This window comes from Heterodontus francisci, chromosome 2 (assembly GCF_036365525.1).
Source record: "Heterodontus francisci isolate sHetFra1 chromosome 2, sHetFra1.hap1, whole genome shotgun sequence".
In the NCBI taxonomy this organism is placed as follows: Eukaryota; Metazoa; Chordata; class Chondrichthyes; order Heterodontiformes; family Heterodontidae; genus Heterodontus; species Heterodontus francisci.
In genome coordinates, this window is record NC_090372.1 from 39,621,577 (window position 1) to 39,639,935 (window position 18,359).

Genomic DNA, 18,359 nt, shown 5'->3' on the forward strand with positions numbered 1-18,359 from the left:
CTGTTCCTCCACACTACCAAGAATCCTGTCTTTAAGCCTGTATTCCGCATTCAAATTCGACCTTCCAAAATGAATCACTTCACACTTTTCCAGGTTGAACTCCATCTGCCACTTCTGAGCCCAGCTCTGCATCCTGTCAATGTCCTGTTGCAACCTACAACAGCCTTCCACACTATCCACAACTCCAGCAACCTTCATGTCATCGGAAAACTTGCTAACCCAGCCTTCCGCTTCCTCATCCAAGTCATTTATAAAAATCACAAAGAGCAGAGGTCCCAGAACAGATCCTTGTGGAACACCACTGGTCACCGAGCTCCATGCTGAATACTTTCCATCTACTACCACCCTCTGACTTCTATGGGCCAGCCAATTCTGTATCCAGACAGCCAAATTTTCCTGTATCCCCTGCCTCCTTACTTTCTGAATGAGCCTACCATGGGGAACCTTATCAAACTCCTTGCTAAAATCCATATACACCACATCCACTGCTCTTCCTTCATCAATGTGTTTTGTAACATCCTCAAAGAATTCAATAAGGCTTGTGAGGCATGACCTGCCCCTTCCAAATCTATGCTGACTGTCTCTAATCAAACCATGCTTTTCCAAATAATCATAAATCCTGTCTCTCAGAATCCTCTCCAATAATTTGCCCACTACCGCCGTAAGACTGACTGGTCTATAATTCCCAGGGTTATCCCTATTCCCTTTCTTGAACAAGGGAACAACATTTGCCACCTTCCAATCATCCGGTACTACTCCAGTGGACAGTGAAGACGCAAAGATCATCGCCAAAGGCACAGCAATCTCTTCCCTCGCTTCCCGTAATATCCTTGGGTATATCCCGTCTGGCCCCGGGGACTTATCTGTCCTCATATCTTTCAGATTTCCAGCACATCCTCCCTCTTAACCTCAACCTGTTGGAGCATATCAGCCTGTTCCACGCTGTCCTCACAAACGGCCAGGTCCCTCTCACTAGTGAATACTGAAGCAAAGTATTCATTTAGGACCTCCCCTACCTCCTCCGACTCCAGGCACGTTCCCTCCGCTATCCCTGATCGGCCCTACCCTCACTCTGGCCATCCTCTTGTTCCTCACATAAGTGTAGAACGCCTTGGGATTTTCCTTAATCCTACCCGCCAAGACTTTTTCATGTCCCCTTCCAGCTCTCCTAAGTCCATTCTTCAGTTCCTTCATGGCTACCTTGTAACCCTCTAGAGCCCTGTCTGATCCTTGCTTCCTCAACCTTAAGTAAGCTTCCTTCTTCCTCTTGACTAGCTGTTCCACATCTCTTGTCATCCAAGGTTCCTTCACCCTACCATCCCTTCCCTGCCTCATCGGGACAAACCTATCCAGCAGTCGCAGCAAGTGCTCCCTAAACAACCTCCACATTTCTGTCGTGCATTTCCCTGAGAACATCTGTTCCCAATTTATGCTCCCCAGTTCCTGCCTAATAGCATTGTAATTCCCCCTCCCCCAATTAAATATTTTCCCATCCCGTCTGCTCCTGTCCCTGTCTATGACTATAGTAAAGGTCAGGGAGTTGTGATCACTATCACCGAAATGCTCTCCCACCGATAGATCTGCCACCTGGCCTGGCTCGTTGCCAAGCACCAAGTCTAACATAGTCTCCCCTCTAGTCGGCCTATCTACATATTGAGTCAGGAAACCTTCTTGGACACACCTGACAAAAACGGCTCCATCCAAACTATTTGCACTAAGGAGGTTCCAATCAATATTAGGGAAGTTGAAGTCACCCATGACAACAACCCTGTTACTTCTGCACCTTTCCAAAATCTGCCTCCCAATCTGTTCCTCCATGTCTCTGTTGCTATTGGGGGGTCTATAGAAAACTCCCAACAAAGTGACTGCTCCTTTCCTGTTTCTGACTTCCACCCATAATGACTCAGTAGACAAACCCTCCTTGACGACCTCCCTTTCTGCAGCTGTGATGCTATCCCTGATTAGCAATGCCACTCCCCCACCTCTTTTACCTCCCTCCCTATTCCGCGGTTCAGATGTTTCAAAAGGAACATCCAACATCCATTCCTGCCCCTGTGATATCCACGTCTCCGTTATGGCCACAACATCGTAGCTCCAAGTACTGATCCATGCTCTAAGTTCATCACCCTTATTCCTGACACTGACACTTGGCACATGCCACCTGATAGTGCCTTAGAGTAGCAGGGTTCAGAGCTGGGACTCATATTACTATACCCACTGTGGACTGTAAGAAGAAACCGAATGCCTCGAAGAAGCCTGCAGGCTCTGTGCTGCCATAATACTGTGAATCTTAAAAACTAGCTGGGCTATAAAAAGATTGATCAGGAGATGGAAGGGTTAATTTACAGGAAATATGATGAAGCATGTGCAGCAACAGCCCAAGTTTTCTTCTGTGCAACGTCAAAGAAAATCCTGCTCCTCCTGGCCTCAGAAAATAAATTAAAACTTGCCTTTGGGCTCCTGTTTGGTTGCTTAGTACTTAGTGGGGTGTAAGCAATGCACACCCCATCCCGCTCGGTCCTAAAATGGCACTCGGGACTGATATATCTCATAGGACCCAAATTGCATATTAAAAGAGCCAACAGCCTGAAACAAGTGAGTGCCCCGAAACTTACATTTAAAAATACCGGAGGATCGCTCCGGAGTGGGGGGGAGGGGTGGCCCCTGAAAATAAAAAGGCAGGGTTCACCCACAAACCGCCCCCCAACCAACACCGCTGCCTTTTTGGCTGGCGTCAGGAGCCCCGCCTCCGACACAAAATCCAGCCCATAGTGTTCCTCGATTTGAACAGTTCTAAGCCCTTCATTTCAGAACATTACCTGTTACTGCATATTTAATGCATTATTTACTGATCTGATTTGTATTTGATCAAGTACTTTATCCCTTTTAACTGTTTTTATTTTTGTAGATTGTTGCAGAAGCACCTGGATATTATTCTAAATGGGAGGAAGCAAATCCGTATTTTTTTCCCACTCTGTGGAAAGTCACTAGATATGAAATGGTATGTAAATTCCTGATCGATAATTAAACGGAGAAAATTTCTCCAGTTGGCCATACAGAAGTATATGCTGGAAATGTTGGAAATACACAGATGTTCCCGTCCTGCAGAGGAAAAAGAAACAGAGATAGCATTTCAGATTAGTGATCTTTTTGATACTGAGAAATGTTAGAGATGTAATGGGTTTGAAGCAAGTTCAGAGGCAGGGAAAAGTGGAGCTGGGAGCCAAGGAAAGAACAAAAGAATCGGTCTGTGATGGGGTGGAAGGCAGGAGTGATTAGAGGACAAAAGGAATGATAGTGCAAGACAAAAGGGAGTGGTATCAGCTTCACATTTGCTGGTGACACTAAATTAGGAAGAACAAATTGTGTAAACGAAAGAAAGATGTTATAAAGGGACGTAGACAGATTGAGTGAGCAGGCAAAATTGTGACAGATGGAGTTCAGTGTAGAGAAGTGTAAGGTCATCCTCAATGGATCCAAGAAAGACAAATCAGAATATTTTCTTAATAGCAATAGACTAGAAACTGTGAATGAGAAAATGGATTTTGGATGCCCAGTAAACAAATTAGCAACAACAACTTTTATTTATATATTGTATTTAACAGAGCAGAAAGTCCCAAAGGACTTCTCAAGAGTGCTAGTAAAACACAATTTACTTGGAGCCACAAATGGAGATATTAGTGCATGTGATCAAAAGCTTGGTCAAAGAGGTACATTTTAAGGAGTGTTAGTAAAAAAAAAGGAAAGAGAAGGAGAGACGGAGAAGTTGAGGGAGGGAATCCCAGTGCTCTGGACCTTGGCAGCTGAAGGCATGGCCGCCAGTAGTGGAGCATTTACAATCGGAGATGCACAAGAGGCCAGAATTGGAGGAGTGCAGATATCTCTGACCTAATGTACAACTACAAGAAGTAATTCAAAAGACTAATGGAATGATAGCTTTCATCAAGGCTGGAATATAAAGGGGATTCACCAGAATAATAATGTTTGTATATAACCTGTGGCAGCCCCGACCAGACTAACTTAACCTGCTGCCACTTGGGACTGGACCCCAATTTTTACTGTTGCACCTGCAGTTCCAGCTTTAACACAGATCTGATAGCTGTTCATTTTCTTCCCTTTCATTGTCATCCCATACCCTCCCCTCTCCTGAGTTTCAGATAATTGTTATTCAGGATTAGTGATTGTCAAGTTACTTACTGTTTCCTTGAGATTTTTTTTATTCATTCATGGGATGTGGGCGACGCTGGCCAGGCCAGCATTTATTGCCCATCCCTAATTTCCCCTGAGAAGGTGGTGGTGAGCTGCCTTCTTGAACCGCTGCAGTCCATGTGGGCTAGGTAAACCAACAGTGCTGTCAGGAAGGAGTTCCAGGATTTTGACCCAGCGACAGTGAAGGAACGGCGATATAGTTCCAAGTCAGGATGGTGTGTGACTTGGAGGGGATGAGGTAGATTGCTTTTTTTATACAGTTGTTTGGTCAGTTCAGTGGACAGAATGTGTCTTTTTTTGTTGAATAATCATTAAGTTGCTAATTGGATTTATCTAATTATTGTTACAAGAAGGGCATTTTGTTTATGAATACTTACTGATGTCTTTGATATCAAACGACCAAAGGAACAGTTCTGATTTTTTTTTAAATTGAGTTTGTATATCTATTTTGAAGCCTTCAGTTGCCTAAGATTCTCCGAGTATTTGAGTCATTTTCTTGCCATAATGAAGGTAAATTATCCAACAGTTTTAATTTAAGAAGCATAAATAACACAATAAGCTGGGCATTAATACAAATAAAAATTAAATTACCAGACTGTTTGAATTAAGAATGGACTATATCCCTAACAACTCATTCTTTATAAATAATGGGGTTGCCAGTTGGTTGCACTGTTTTTGTTCTGGCATAATTATTTGAAATGGCATAACCGTGCCTACATCCTACATTTTGTCCAACAGTGACCATACTTCAAAAGTACTTCATTGGCTGTAAAGCACTTTGGGACAGCCTGTCACACTACATAAATTAAAGTCTTTCTTTTAACCCTGCAAAAGATTGCAGAATTTTAAGCACAAATTACGTTCAGCACAATCAAGTTTCCACGATCTTTTATGCTAGTTGCGAAAACATTTCATTAGAAGCCAGCCCTGGACAAAACTGGCATCGCCTCCCCAGGACGAATTAATCACCTTTTGGGAGTTTCTACTAATTACGCTACTTTCAAGCCTTCAAGGAGGCTCTTAAACTTTAAGCTGGTGCTTTTGGCCCCCAAGTACACCAAAAAGCACATTTTAAAAGTTTTGAATACTTTTTTAATTTATTAACACTGACTACTTTACCTGAGCTGTCCGCTGTGGCTTGCGGTGGAGAGCCGTGACTCCGTTGGTAGTATTCTTGCCTCTGGGTCGCACGGTTGCTGGTTCAAATCCCACTCTATGGCCGGAATTTAACTGTGGATGGACGGGAGCCAGACTCCGACATGAAAGTCGGTGGCGAATCCGCTTCCGCCTAGCCTGGTGATCCGTCCTGTATTTTACAGATCTCCAGGCTTTAATTGTCCCGAGGTGGGACTTCCGTCCACTTGAGGGAGGAGGTCCTGCCTCAGTGAGCTGCCAGCCAATCAGCGTGCTGGCAGCTCTTAGTCCTAGCAGCGCCACCGAGTGCGGTGGCCACTGCTGGGACTGCAGCCAAGCTGACCCAATGGATCGAGGAGGGAAGGTAAGTAGGGGCATCCTTCACCAGGGGCGATTGGTCCTTCCCTGGTGAGGCTGGCGTGGTCCTTTGGGGGGAGGGGGATGTCTTGGATCCTGGGGGTGGGTTGGGAGGCAGGGGCGGAACTCAATCGGGCACCCTGTGCCTGACTGCCATACCCCCCCACCTCCAGGGGCGTGGAAAGGCCAGCAGCTATCGCTGGGCGGCCTTTCACATCCCCAGCACACCCAGTTGCCACAGGTAAAATATCCGTGGAGGCGTGCAGGGGTCCTTTAGTGGCCGTTAAGTGGCCTGACCTCTGTAAGCTAGTCCGGAGGTGGAAGCGGGGCAGGTCGACCTCCCGGAGCCTGCCACTCAATTTTACGCCGCCCCCACACCACCATTCGACCCGCTGGGGTGACATAAAATTCTGGCCTATGACTTTAGCACAAAAATCTAGGCTGACACTCCAATGCAGTCCTGAGGGGGTGCCATCTTTTGGATGAAATTTTAAACCAAGTCCCATCTGTCCTCTCAGGTGGGCGTAAAAGATCCTTCATTTGAGACTACTGCCCATGCACTGATTCATGGCAAATTCTGCAGTTAGTGAGAAGCAAATGAGTTTGAGTGGAAACTTGAGGGAGAGTAAGAAACTATTTCTCATTACTGGTGTAACTTGTGCCCAGAATGCCAATTGCACCCAAAGTAGAAATTCTACCCAAGGAGAGAATTGAAAACAAGGATGAGAATTTTATAATCAAAGCAATATAGGTCAGTGAGCACAGGGGTGATAAGTGAACAAGACTTGGTGTGTGTTTGGATATGGGCAGCAGCATTTTGGATGATCTCAGGTTTATGGAGGGTACAACATGGGAGGCTGGCCAGGAGTGCATTGGAATAGTCAGATCTAGAGGTAACAAAGGTATGGATGAGGGTTTCAGCAAAAGATGAGCTGATGCAGGGACTGAGTTGGATGATATTAAGGAGGTGGAAATAGGTGGTCAAAGTAATGGAGTGGATATGTGGTTGAAAACTCGTCTCCGGGTCAAATATGACACCAAGGTTGCAAAAAGTCTGGTTCATCCTCATACAATTGCCAGGGAGAGGGATGTTGGTGGCGAGGGAACAGAATTTGTGCTAAGGACTGAAGACACTGGCTTCAGTCTTCCCAATATTTAGTTGGAGGAAATTTCTGCTCATCCAGTATTGATTATTTAGTGGAGGGTGGTGCTGAGGCAGAGCTGGGTGTCATCAATGTGCATGTGGAAACTAATATTTTGTTTTCAGATGATGTCACCGAAGGGCACCATGTGGATGAGAAATGAGAAGGTTAGATGCTTGGGGACATCAGAGGTAATGGAGCGGGAAGAGAAGCCATTGCAAGTGATTCTCTGGTTATGAGTAGATGGATAAGAATGGAACCAGGCGAGTGTAGTTCATCCCAGCTGGTGGACAGTGAAGAGACATTAGAGGAGGATGATGTAGTCAACTATGTCCAGACAAGTTAAGAAGGTTGAGGAGGGATAGTTTACCTTTGTCACAGTCACATAGCACGTCATTTGTGGCTTTGAGAGTTGTTTTGGTACTGATCGGGGCAGAAACCTGATTGAGAGATTCAAACGTGGTCAACTCTTAAACCAATAGTTTTAGACCAGTGCGGCTTAACCTGTGGATGTCTGGAAGTCCACAGAGAACCTCCAAGAGTCTGTGAAGTAAGCACACTCATTTAGCAGCTTGTGGGTCCATTAAACTGTTGTAGCAGTGATTGCCCATCGCTCTGACTTGCAACATCAGTGCAATTGTAAGGGAATATTTAGAATGTGTACGAACGTGTAGTTAATGACGGACTCATTCAATTGCCACACAGCACCTCATTAATGAACCAATCCAAGGAGTATTTTCTGATCATATGCAGCCAGTTTTAATAAATCCCCAAACCCTTTGCTGTGGGCATAAGGGACAGCTAAACAAAAAGATTTGGCTACAGCAGCTAAGAAAATATATGCTTTGTTACAGAGCATCTAAACTTGAGCAGCCCATGGTCTTTGGACTACTCGAGTTATATTGCAAGCTAAGGGTTTAAATTGATGTCTTGCATTTTGAGTCTTTACTATGAAACAAAGCCAGCTGCTGATGGTCATCTGTAAAGAGAACAGTGGTAAGCTTTCAGTGGGGAGGCCCTTGATCAGGTCTTTGCAATACTTGGTTGCTTCATGTGTTGTGTTACTGTGTCTCTAAATAACTGTAAAATTTGGATTTATGGAGCTCAGTGATGGATGACCACAATGCCTTGTATGCTTACAAATTTTATTCAATGAGGCACTGCAACCTGCAAAACTAAAGTGATACCTTGCTACAAAGCATCTGGAATGTAAAGATAAATTGAAAGACTTCTTTGACTGAAAAAAGAACAAGACTGTCATAGGAAAACTCATAAATATAACATCTGTTCCAGAAAAGACCTTGAAAACATCCTTCTTAAGTGTTTCTAATTGCTAAAAGCAAGCAAACCCAAAAAAGCCCATTCTATCTGAAAGGAGCTGATTCTTCCAGCTGCTGCACAAATGTGTTAAGTGATGATAAGTCAAGATGCGGCACCAAAGTTGAAGGCAATACGAGTTTCCAATGACAGTAGAAGAATCTAGGAACTTTCAAGAGATATGAAATGCCAGTTGGCAGGCTTAATGAACGTGAGCACTTTGCAATTCAGCTTGATGAGACAACTGACATTGGTAGTGCAGTGCAATTATTTGTTTACGTTTTTTTATTTGGCTGAGGAAAAGTTTTAGAACTTGTCAGGCATTAGTAGAACGAGTAACAGGCAAGGTAATATTCAAATTACTGGATAACTTCATGAATCGGAATCGCTTAAGTGGGAGAACTGCATTGCTGTTTGCATAAACGGTGCTGTCGCTAGACAGGAAGTAGGAGTAGTGTTGCAAGAATGGGAGCCATAATCTTAATGGTAATGACACGTTGTGTGTTGCATCGCCAAACCCTTGCACCAAAAACAATGGAAACCAAATTACATGCTGTGTTAAATGCAGTTGTGAATTTCGTGAAGTCCAGACCTGTGCATTCACATTTGCAAAGCTGTGTTCAGAAATGGGTGCAAGACATGAAAATTTGTTTCACACTGAAATATGTTAGTTATCTTGCAGCAGAGTCCTAGAAAGAGTTTTTGAGTTTTGTAAAGAGCTGCCGGGGTTTCCTTCTGTGCACATCCTGTATTAGCTGAAAATTTATCTGACCAATACATACCTGGCTGGCCCTTTTTAACCTGTTAAATATCCTGAATCCATCAAAAGAAAAGGGCAATATAACAGTACTTGAAGTGAGTGAGATTGCATCATTTGGAAGAAAATTGAGATTTGGAAAATTAGACTGTCCCTGCTACTGACTGAATTTCTGGATGCAAATGCAATGACAGTTGAGTACTCGTCTCACAACATTGGCAGAGTACTTCAAAGTTTATTTTGAAAATATGAACACCTCAGTATAATTGGGTTCACATCAACATGTTGCGTAAGTGGAAAAACGGAAAAGGAGCTGCTGGAAAAGTCTTGTGATCCTCCACTGGGAATTGAGTTTCAGCAACAAAACACCTTCGCAGTTTTGGTCATTGCCTCTGCTGAGTACCCAGAATTAGTAAAAGAAGCAATGAAAGTGCAACTACCTTTCCCAACAACGTATATTTGTGAAACATCATTTTCTGCAATAGCAGCAATGAAGGCCAAGTACATTTCTCGACAAAGTGGAGAATTATTTGCAAGTGGCATTGTTGAACATTGCACCAAGGATAGACAGACTGCAGTGAGAAGCAGGCAAACCCATCTCACTGATATCTGTGCATAATACCTGTTTTCTTAAAAGCATTATTAAAGCACTGTTTACATGCTGTGCTTTTATATTTTGGGTGTTGCATTATATAATTGAGATGGACAGGTCTGTGATTACTCGTCAATTTGAAAAGGGATTCTTCAATCAAAAAAATTTGAGAACCACTCACTGTTTTAGACAGTTTTTTTCATTATAGCCTGCTCAAGTAGAAACAGCAACAATTGCATTTATATAACACCTTTTAACAAAGTAGTGTCCAAAGGTACTTTTATAGGAGCATTATTAAACAATATTTGAGACAGAGCCACTTGTGATAAATAGGAATGATGGGCTCGGAACCAGAGCAACAGCCAAAACCCGAGCACGCGTGGAAGCCAGAACACTCAGTTATGTAGGCCTGGTTGAAAGAGAGTGGTTTATGTACAATGAAGAGTGAGGTGTGTTCTTTTTCTTTCCCTGAGTTATAAGATCCCATTATTCGACCAGATGGCAAATTAGCGGCCCTGTTATACGATTGAAATAGATCAACTGGTCACTTGTTTTTTTTGCTGTTTCTGGGACTATGCTGTGTGCCAGTTAGCTGCTGCATTTCCCTACATTATAACTGTGACTGCATTTCCAAAAGTACTTAATTAGTTATAAAATTGAGGACATGAAATATGTTTATAAATGCAAGTTTGGTTTTTTTTTTCCTGCTATAGAGGATCATTTCTTTTTGTTTATTAATTGTCTATAGGCTTGCTGATCAAGGGCACACTGTTGTTGGTGTGGAAGTATCTAAAATGGCAGTAAGAGAATTCTTTGCAGAACAAAATCTGTCCTACACTCAGGAGTCTGTACCAGGAATGCCAGGTGCAGAAGTATTCAAGGTAGGATAATGGCAAATTATTTCTTTTACCCACAACATATTGAGATTTGTGTTTTTTTTTTAAATGGAAAAATAATGTTAATTTACGCAGCGTTTTTGAATTTTCATGACCTTAACAAGCTGATCATTGCTGCAAATGTGCATTTGCGATCTGGAAAATTTGAACAGTTTGCACTCATTTTGTAAATGAGTTTTTTCAAATTCAGTCAAAACTTAGTTACCACTAGTGATAGCTAATACTTATGGTACTTGGTACTATTCCACATTATCACACTACGTTAATTTCTGCTTTAATAGGTTATTGCGCATTGACTAAAATGACAATTAAAGTAACTATTGGGATGCAGATTTCATTTGACTCGGCCATATATTTCACCCCACAACAGTGCTAAATCTTTGACGTTTCGTCTTGTTCCTTGGTAAGCTTTCTGACACAGAATGTTAGCCTTTTTGCTTCATTCTAGTTTATTTCAAGAATTGTACTCAACCACAATCTGTAACCTCATGGCCCAGCATATCCCCCATTCTACCATTACCATCAAGCCAGGAGACCAACCCTGGTTCAATGAAGAGTGCAGGAGGGCATGCCAGGAGCAGCACCAGGCATACCTCAAAATGAGGTGTCAACCTGGTGAAGCTACAACCCAGGACTACTTGCATGCCAAACTGCGTAAGCAGCATGCGATAGACAGAGCTAAGCGATCCAATAACCAACGGATCAGATCTAAGCTCTGCAGTCCTGCCACATCCAGCCGAGAATGGTGGTGGACAATTAAACAACTAACTGGAGGAGGTGGCTCCACAAATATCTCCATCCTCAATGATGGGGGAGCCCAGCACATCAGTGCGAAAGATAAGGCCGAAGCATTTGCAACCATCTTCAGCCAGAAGTGCCGAGTTGATGATCCATCTCGACCTCCTCCTGAAGTCCCCAGCATCACAGATGCCAGACTGCAGCCAATTCGATTCACTCCACGTGATATCAAGAAATGACTGAAGGCACTGGATACTGCAAAGGCAACGGGCCCTGACAATATTCTGGCAATAGTACTGAAGGCCTGTGCTCCAGAACATGCCGTGCCCCTAGCCAAGCAGTTCCAGTGCAGCTACAACACTGGCATCTATCCTGCAATGTAGAAAATTGCCCAGGTATGTCCTGTACACCAAAAAGCAGGACAAATCCAACCCAGCCAACTACCGCCCCATTAGCCTACTCTCAATCATCAGCAAAGTGATGGAAGGTGTCATCAACAGTGCCATCAAGCGGCACTTGCTCGGCAACAACCTGCTCAGTGACGCTCAGTTTGGGTTCCGCCAGGGCCACTCAGCTCCTGACCTCATTACAGCCTTGGTTCAAACATGGACAAAAGAGCTGAACTCGAGAGAGTGACTGCCCTTGACATCAAGGCAGCATTTGACCCAGTATGGCATCAAGGAGCCCTCACACAACTGAGGTCAATGGGAAGCAGGGGGAAAACCCTCTGCTGGCTGGAGTCACACCTAGCACAAAGGAAGATGGTTAAGTTGTTGGAGGTCAATCATCTGAGCTGCAGGACATCACTGCAGGAGTTCCTCAGGGTAGTGTCCTAGGCCCAACCATCTTCAGCTGCTTCATCAATGACCTTCCTTCAATCATAAGGTCAGAAGTGGGAATGTTCGCTGATGATTGCACAATGTTCAGCACCATTCGTGACTCCTCAGATACTGAAGCAGTCCGTGTAGAAATACAGCAAGACCTGGACAATATCCAGGCTTGGGCTGATAAGTGGCAAGTAACATTCGCGCCGCACAAGTGCCAGGCAATGACCATCTCCAACAAGAGAGAATCTAACCATCTCCCCTTGACATTCAATGGCATTACCATCGCTGAATCCCCCACTATCAACATCCTAGGGGCTACCATTGACCAGAAACTGAACTGGAGTAGCCATATAAATACCATGGCTACAAGAGCAGGTCAGAGGCTCGGAATCCAGAGGCGAGTAACTCACCTCCTGACTCCCCAAAGCCTGTCCACCATCTACAAGGCACAAGTCAGGAGTGTGATGGAATACTCTCCACTTGCCTGGATGGGTGCAGCTCCAACAACACTCAAGAAGCTCGACACCATCCAGGACAAAGCAGCCCGCTTGATTGGCACCCCATCTACAAACATTCACTCTCTCCACCACCGACGCACAGTGGCAGCAGTGTGTACCATCTACAAGATGCACTGCAGCAATGCCCCAAGGCTCCTCAGACAGCACCTTCCAAACCCACAACCTATACCGACTAGAAGGACAAGGGCAGCAAATGCATGGGAACACCACCACCTGCAAGTTCCCCTCCAAGTCACACACCATCCTGACTTGGAACTATATCGCCGTTCCTTCACTGTCGCTGGGTCAAAATCCTGGAACTCCCTTCCTAACAGCACTGTGGGTGTACTTACCCCACATGGACTGCAGCGGTTCAAGAAGGCAGCTCACCACCACCTTAAGGGCAATTAGGATGGGCAATAAATGCTGGCCTGGCCAGCGACGCCCACATCCCATGAATGAATAATTTAAAAAAAATTCAGTGAAACATTCCAAAAGCCTAATGCCCCTGAGGTCAGGCTTTATTATTAACATTTAACTTGCATGATAATTGTACTAAATATGTACAAACTACTCATTATAATAAGGATTTTACAAAGGAAAATTTGTCGTTGTCATTACAACAACTCCTAGCATCTGCATTTAATTTAATACGCAGTTAAAAGCAGAAATATGTAAGTTGCGCCCAGTGATTTTCCCCACTTCTCCACAGAGAGCTCTGTTGAAGTCTTCAAAGATGCAAATCAATTCGAAATCAGTGATTTGACATGAATTTCCATTTTTACGCTATTCTCAGCGCAGTGGTTAGCACCGCAGCCTCACAGCTCCAGCGACCCGGGTTCAATTCTGGGTACTGCCTGTGTGGGGTTTGCAAGTTCTCCCTGTGTCTGCATGGGTTTTCTCCGGGTGCTCCGGTTTCTTCCCACAGCCAAAAGACATGCAGGTTGGCAGGTAAATTGGCCATTATAAATTGCCCCTAGTATAGGTAGGTGGTAGGGAAATATAGGGACAGGTGGGGATGTGGTAGGAATATGGGATTAGTGTAGGATTAGTATAAATTGGTGGTTGATGGTCGGCACAGACTCGGTGGGCCGAAGGGCCTGTTTCAGTGCTGTATCTCTAAACTAAACTAAAAACTCTTGGAAAAGGTTACACCTTGTTGAATAAGGTATAACTGGGATTTTAATGATGTCCTAAGTCATAATTACTGCTGAACAACCTCTCTGGCCCTGAAAAATAATTTTTTATTTGTGGAATGTTACATTTCTCCATTCCATGATAAAAGTTCCTTAGATATTCAGTTTTTAAAAACTTTGATGTACCAGCTACTATCTTAATCCCATGTGTTTAACAGAGTGGGTAAAGATCTGACAAATGGAGTATAATGTGGGAAAATGTGAAATTGTACATTTTGAAAGGAAGAATAGAAAAGAAGCATATTATCTAAATGGTGAGAGATTGCAGAGCTCTGAGCTGGAGAGGGATCTAGGTGTCCTAGTGCATGAATCGCAAAAGGTTAGAATGCAGGTTCAGCAATTAATTAGGAAAGATAATAGAATGTTATTGTTTATTGCGAGGGGAATTGAATACAAAAGTAGGGAGGTTATGCTTCAGTTATACAGGGCATTGGTGAGACCACATCCAGAGTACTGTGTGCAGTATTGGTCTCCTTTTTTAAGGAAGGATGTAAATGCGCTGCATTTTTGGTCAGTAAGGGGGTGAAAGGTTATCGGGAGTAGGAGGGAATGTAGAGTCGAGGTTACAATCAGCCATGATAATATTGAATGGCAGAGCAGGCTCAAGGGGCCAATTGGCCTACCCCTGCTCCTAATTCATATGTATGTAAAATTATAAGTGAATGAGATAACCTGTTTGTTAATTCCTGTGTTGTTGCTTAGCCTGCTTGATGATAAATGTTTCTGGATGCTAGAGATCTCCTACAGCTGGCACCTGAATGAAATTAATGACAGGAAAGGTACCCCACAGAACTTGCAGTTTTGTTTTATGGGCAGCTTTCTTTGAGGTCGCGAGTGCTGTCACTTCATGAGTTACCTCAAAATCTGAGCCATATATTTATAGTTATGTAGTAAGATTCTACATCTGACGAGCTGTGTCCATAAACTAAACAAACTTGTGTTTATCAGGTTCAAGAGGCACCTGAAGATGGTCCACCTTGACTGTAGCTGCAAACTTTCTCTTCGTGGGCTGCGCACAATCAACTAAGCTGCTAACTGTCTCTATATTTAGGGCTTGAAAACTTTTAGCCTACATGCGTCTTACTATATCTGTCAATCAGGTCATTAGGCTGAAAGGCTGGATGAAAACATATGAGGAATGAAAGTAATGAACTACGGCATTCTTACCAAACTGTAGGTGTGTTACCACAATAAGTGCATTAATTGGGCAACTTTTCAAGGTTATAGCTGTCATTGTATGTAACAGTTTACACAAATAGGCACTCTACTCACAATTAGATGTTCTTCATTCATCAGTTGGAGCTATAATTCTTCAACTTAATAGTTATTGTACTATGGCAAGGCCATATGATAGATAGTCAAATGATGTTTTCTCAGCAGTATTCTAATTCCTGTTCCATCAGGCTTGCAGGAATATAACCATCATAAAGATGATGCAGCTTCCTGTTCCCCTATGCGAATGGAAAGATGAATAGCTTTCAAGATGCTGTTCTGTTGGCACCCACATGGCCTTCTAAGCTAAACTCAGACCAAAATATTAAGTTAGCACCTGGTCTGGTTATATCAAAGGAATAATTGGTGCCATGAGGTCAATTACAATTGAAAAGTATACTGGACACTGTTTTAATTTAGAATCTACAAGTCTCTATACTAAACATATATGTATATAAAATAGAGCAAGCATAGCTTCTGTTTATTTTCATTCTAAATCTAACTTATTTTTATGACTGCAATTTAATATTCTTCTGGTCTGATAAGCAAGCATAAGCTGTGCAATGTAATTTTTTTGACCGAGGGATTGTAATTTTATTTTGCCAATTTTATGCACTTTTTTTTATCCTGAAGGTGCAGACCTCTCAGTCCACTGCTGTGCTGTGGGCGCTCAACAGCTTTTTTTTGGTACATCGGTTAACATTGCAAGTGTTGCAATATTTGATACAAATGCCCAATTGTATGATTACAGTTGCATGAGAACATATGGAAATTAAATTCCAATTGTTTGTTTGCAAGTGGGATAAGCCGCTAAACCCTTGATCTGCATGTGGTGAATGATTATATAAATGGCATTACATGATGGATGGATTGATTTTACGTTACTGTTTTCATGCTGTTTATATCAATGACATTACTTGATGAATGGATTGAATTTTTTTTTATTACATTACTCTTTTCATGCCATTCAATTCTTTCATTTCTCACTTTAGTTTGCCACTTTCAAATGTTTTGACTGTGTTATTTGACTTTAGCTTTCAGGATTTTATGACTGCCACAACATTTGAGCCCAACTGTGGATTTTTTTGTAGAAATTGTAGGCATCATTACTAGATTACAATTTAACATTTTCGTATCACTATGCTGGAGGGAATGTTTTTGTTTCAATAATGTTACAATGCTTTTTGTAATCATTTTGTTCAAAGTTCGCAACTCTATTGCTTATGTAGCAAAAATCTAACAACATACTGTGAATATAATTTCTTGAATTCAGGTAAGATGCAGTATTAGATCTGTTTTGGTAGTTACGTGTTCAGGGCTATGGTAGTAATATTGAAACATTTGGCATTGAAAATTGGCACACAATTGGTCCCACTGCCATCCTAACCCGCACTCCCGATGCATCTTTGATAGATGCGGAAGAATATGTTAACTTAGATTTTTTGACTAAATCCATAATGAGATAAAACCAGGAATAGGAAATGTGAACTCCATAATATGTTACACTATAGTGAAAACATGCTGCTTGTGGACAACTTTGCCAATTTCCAAATGGGTCAATGACTTAAAACAACTCAATTGCAAGAATGTTAGCTTGGTAGTGGAAAGAGGAGGGATCTGGAGGGAAAGGAGCAACTGACCCCTAGTCCAGCCCGCTATCTCATTCATTCTATTAGACAATTGAGGTACAGCATTTGCACTTTTGTGTGGCGATAACTGGGTGCAAAGCAGGCTCCTCTCCTAGCCTTAAGAGAAGTACCGTTCTATTGAGAATATGATAGAGGTGGGAAGAAGAGAATATCTTTATTTCTGAAGCAGGTTACATTTTTAATCAAACTTCTTCTCTCTTTCTATTCCAGAGTTCAGATGGACAGCTTTCTTTATTTAACTGTGATATGTTTGATTTCTCAAGGTGAGGCCCTCCTGAGTAGATTTTTTTTAAGTGATTAGATATTTCCATCAAGAAATAGTTTCTTTGTGGGCTCTCTTTTTAGTTTATACTTCAAATGGTGGGAGTGTAGCTTAGAGGTCAGTAATGAAGTCCAATTTATATCGACTGAAGTTTGGGGAGACTTTCACTTTTATCAAGTGAAAAATAGACCGATCCGCTGGCCATTTTAAACAATGGAGACAAAAATCAGGTGATATGTAAAATGGGTGGCCAATCCACTGCTTCCTCTTTTCTGACCAATGGTAAAAGTGCAAGTCTACTCCTTTTGGGTCTACAGATGATCCAGGGTCTGCAGGTAGATTTTGTTGAACCTGAAGCATTTCAAAAGTTATTCGTCTGGTTTATTTTGTAGTAGCAAATGGGGGTAATGCCAATTTGCTACAATACAACTTGGGACATTAAATTTGGGATATATCAGTTTACAGAATTCGATGAATTAAGCACAACCAAAGTAATTTGTGTTACCAGCCAAGATATTTGCCTACTGCTAAGCCGTGCTTGGACATATAAGAGCTGAAATTCACAGCATATACTTCAGCCAGGATGCATAACCAGAACAAGCTGGCTGTGAACAGTCCACTGATTACAAATGAACAATTAAGGGCCTTCCCAAGTGTTTTATTCTCCCTGAAAGAAAAGGTTTTTTTTCTAAAATCAATGTCTAAACTTAATATTAAAATTGGACGACTGTATCAGTATCAAATATACCTTCATCAGATACATAGGTTAGGTATTCTGTATTCTACCTCAGTAATGTCTCAGTCCAAATCCTTAAAGTGCACCTCCAACCTTTTTTTTCTTTTTGGAAATGGTACAATTGAAGTATTTGACCCGTCAACTTAATACTCATTAAGGTGAGCAGTGACAGTGTGAGGCATTGGTATACTTTGTATTTGATATACATCAATGGATCAAAAGCTTCCATGTCTGCTATAATAATGTTCTTAAAATCTATTGTATTCTGTCCCTACCCCTCAGCCTCAGAACACCACATACTGTACTGCCTGTTCTCCTGCTAGCTACCCTGTGGTCTGTCTAAAATTGCTAGTTGAAACAGGTTTGTGCTCTGAATCGATACAAGCTAGGCTCTGGATTGAGACTACCCAGATGTCATGTACGACCTTCTTAGCTCACACAGAATTCTTATTCTTCCACTTGAAGGTGAAGCAAAATATTGCAGATATGGAAAATCTGAAACAAATGCAGGCAGCATCTGTGGAAAAAACAGACAAGTGAGAGTTTTGAATGTGCCTTTGTCAGAAGATATTACAGATGAATTGCATTTACAAAAAAACTGTTTATCTGCCATAATGTTCCCATTCTGATAACTTGTCTGTACACTCAAAACACTAATTAGTTTGTTCTTCCCTCAGGTAGTGCTGACCTGCTGAGTGTTTCAAGCATTTTTCCAGTGCTTTTGTTAGAACGTTTTCAGTACCTGCAATTTCTTGAGGTTTATATGCATGCTTATAATATGTATATCCTGCCTATATACTAAAAATGTTATTTTTTGTAATTTTTACGAACTTTTTTG

At 42.2% G+C, this 18,359-nt stretch overlaps 1 protein-coding gene across 3 annotated transcripts in view; it reads left to right on the forward strand.

The window, feature by feature from the left end:
* LOC137383833 (probable thiopurine S-methyltransferase) overlaps positions 1-18,359 on the forward strand; it is a 49,932-nt gene that overhangs the window by 14,544 nt on the left and 17,029 nt on the right. For 2 of the 3 annotated variants that reach the window (XM_068057117.1, XM_068057111.1), the window contains exons 3-5: positions 2,909-3,001; positions 10,257-10,389; positions 16,734-16,786. In XM_068057117.1, the coding sequence (XP_067913218.1) occupies positions 2,909-3,001; positions 10,257-10,389; positions 16,734-16,786 (279 nt within the window). The remainder of the gene's footprint in view (positions 1-2,908; positions 3,002-10,256; positions 10,390-16,733; positions 16,787-18,359) is intronic. The other variant, XM_068057128.1, reaches the window with a different exon arrangement.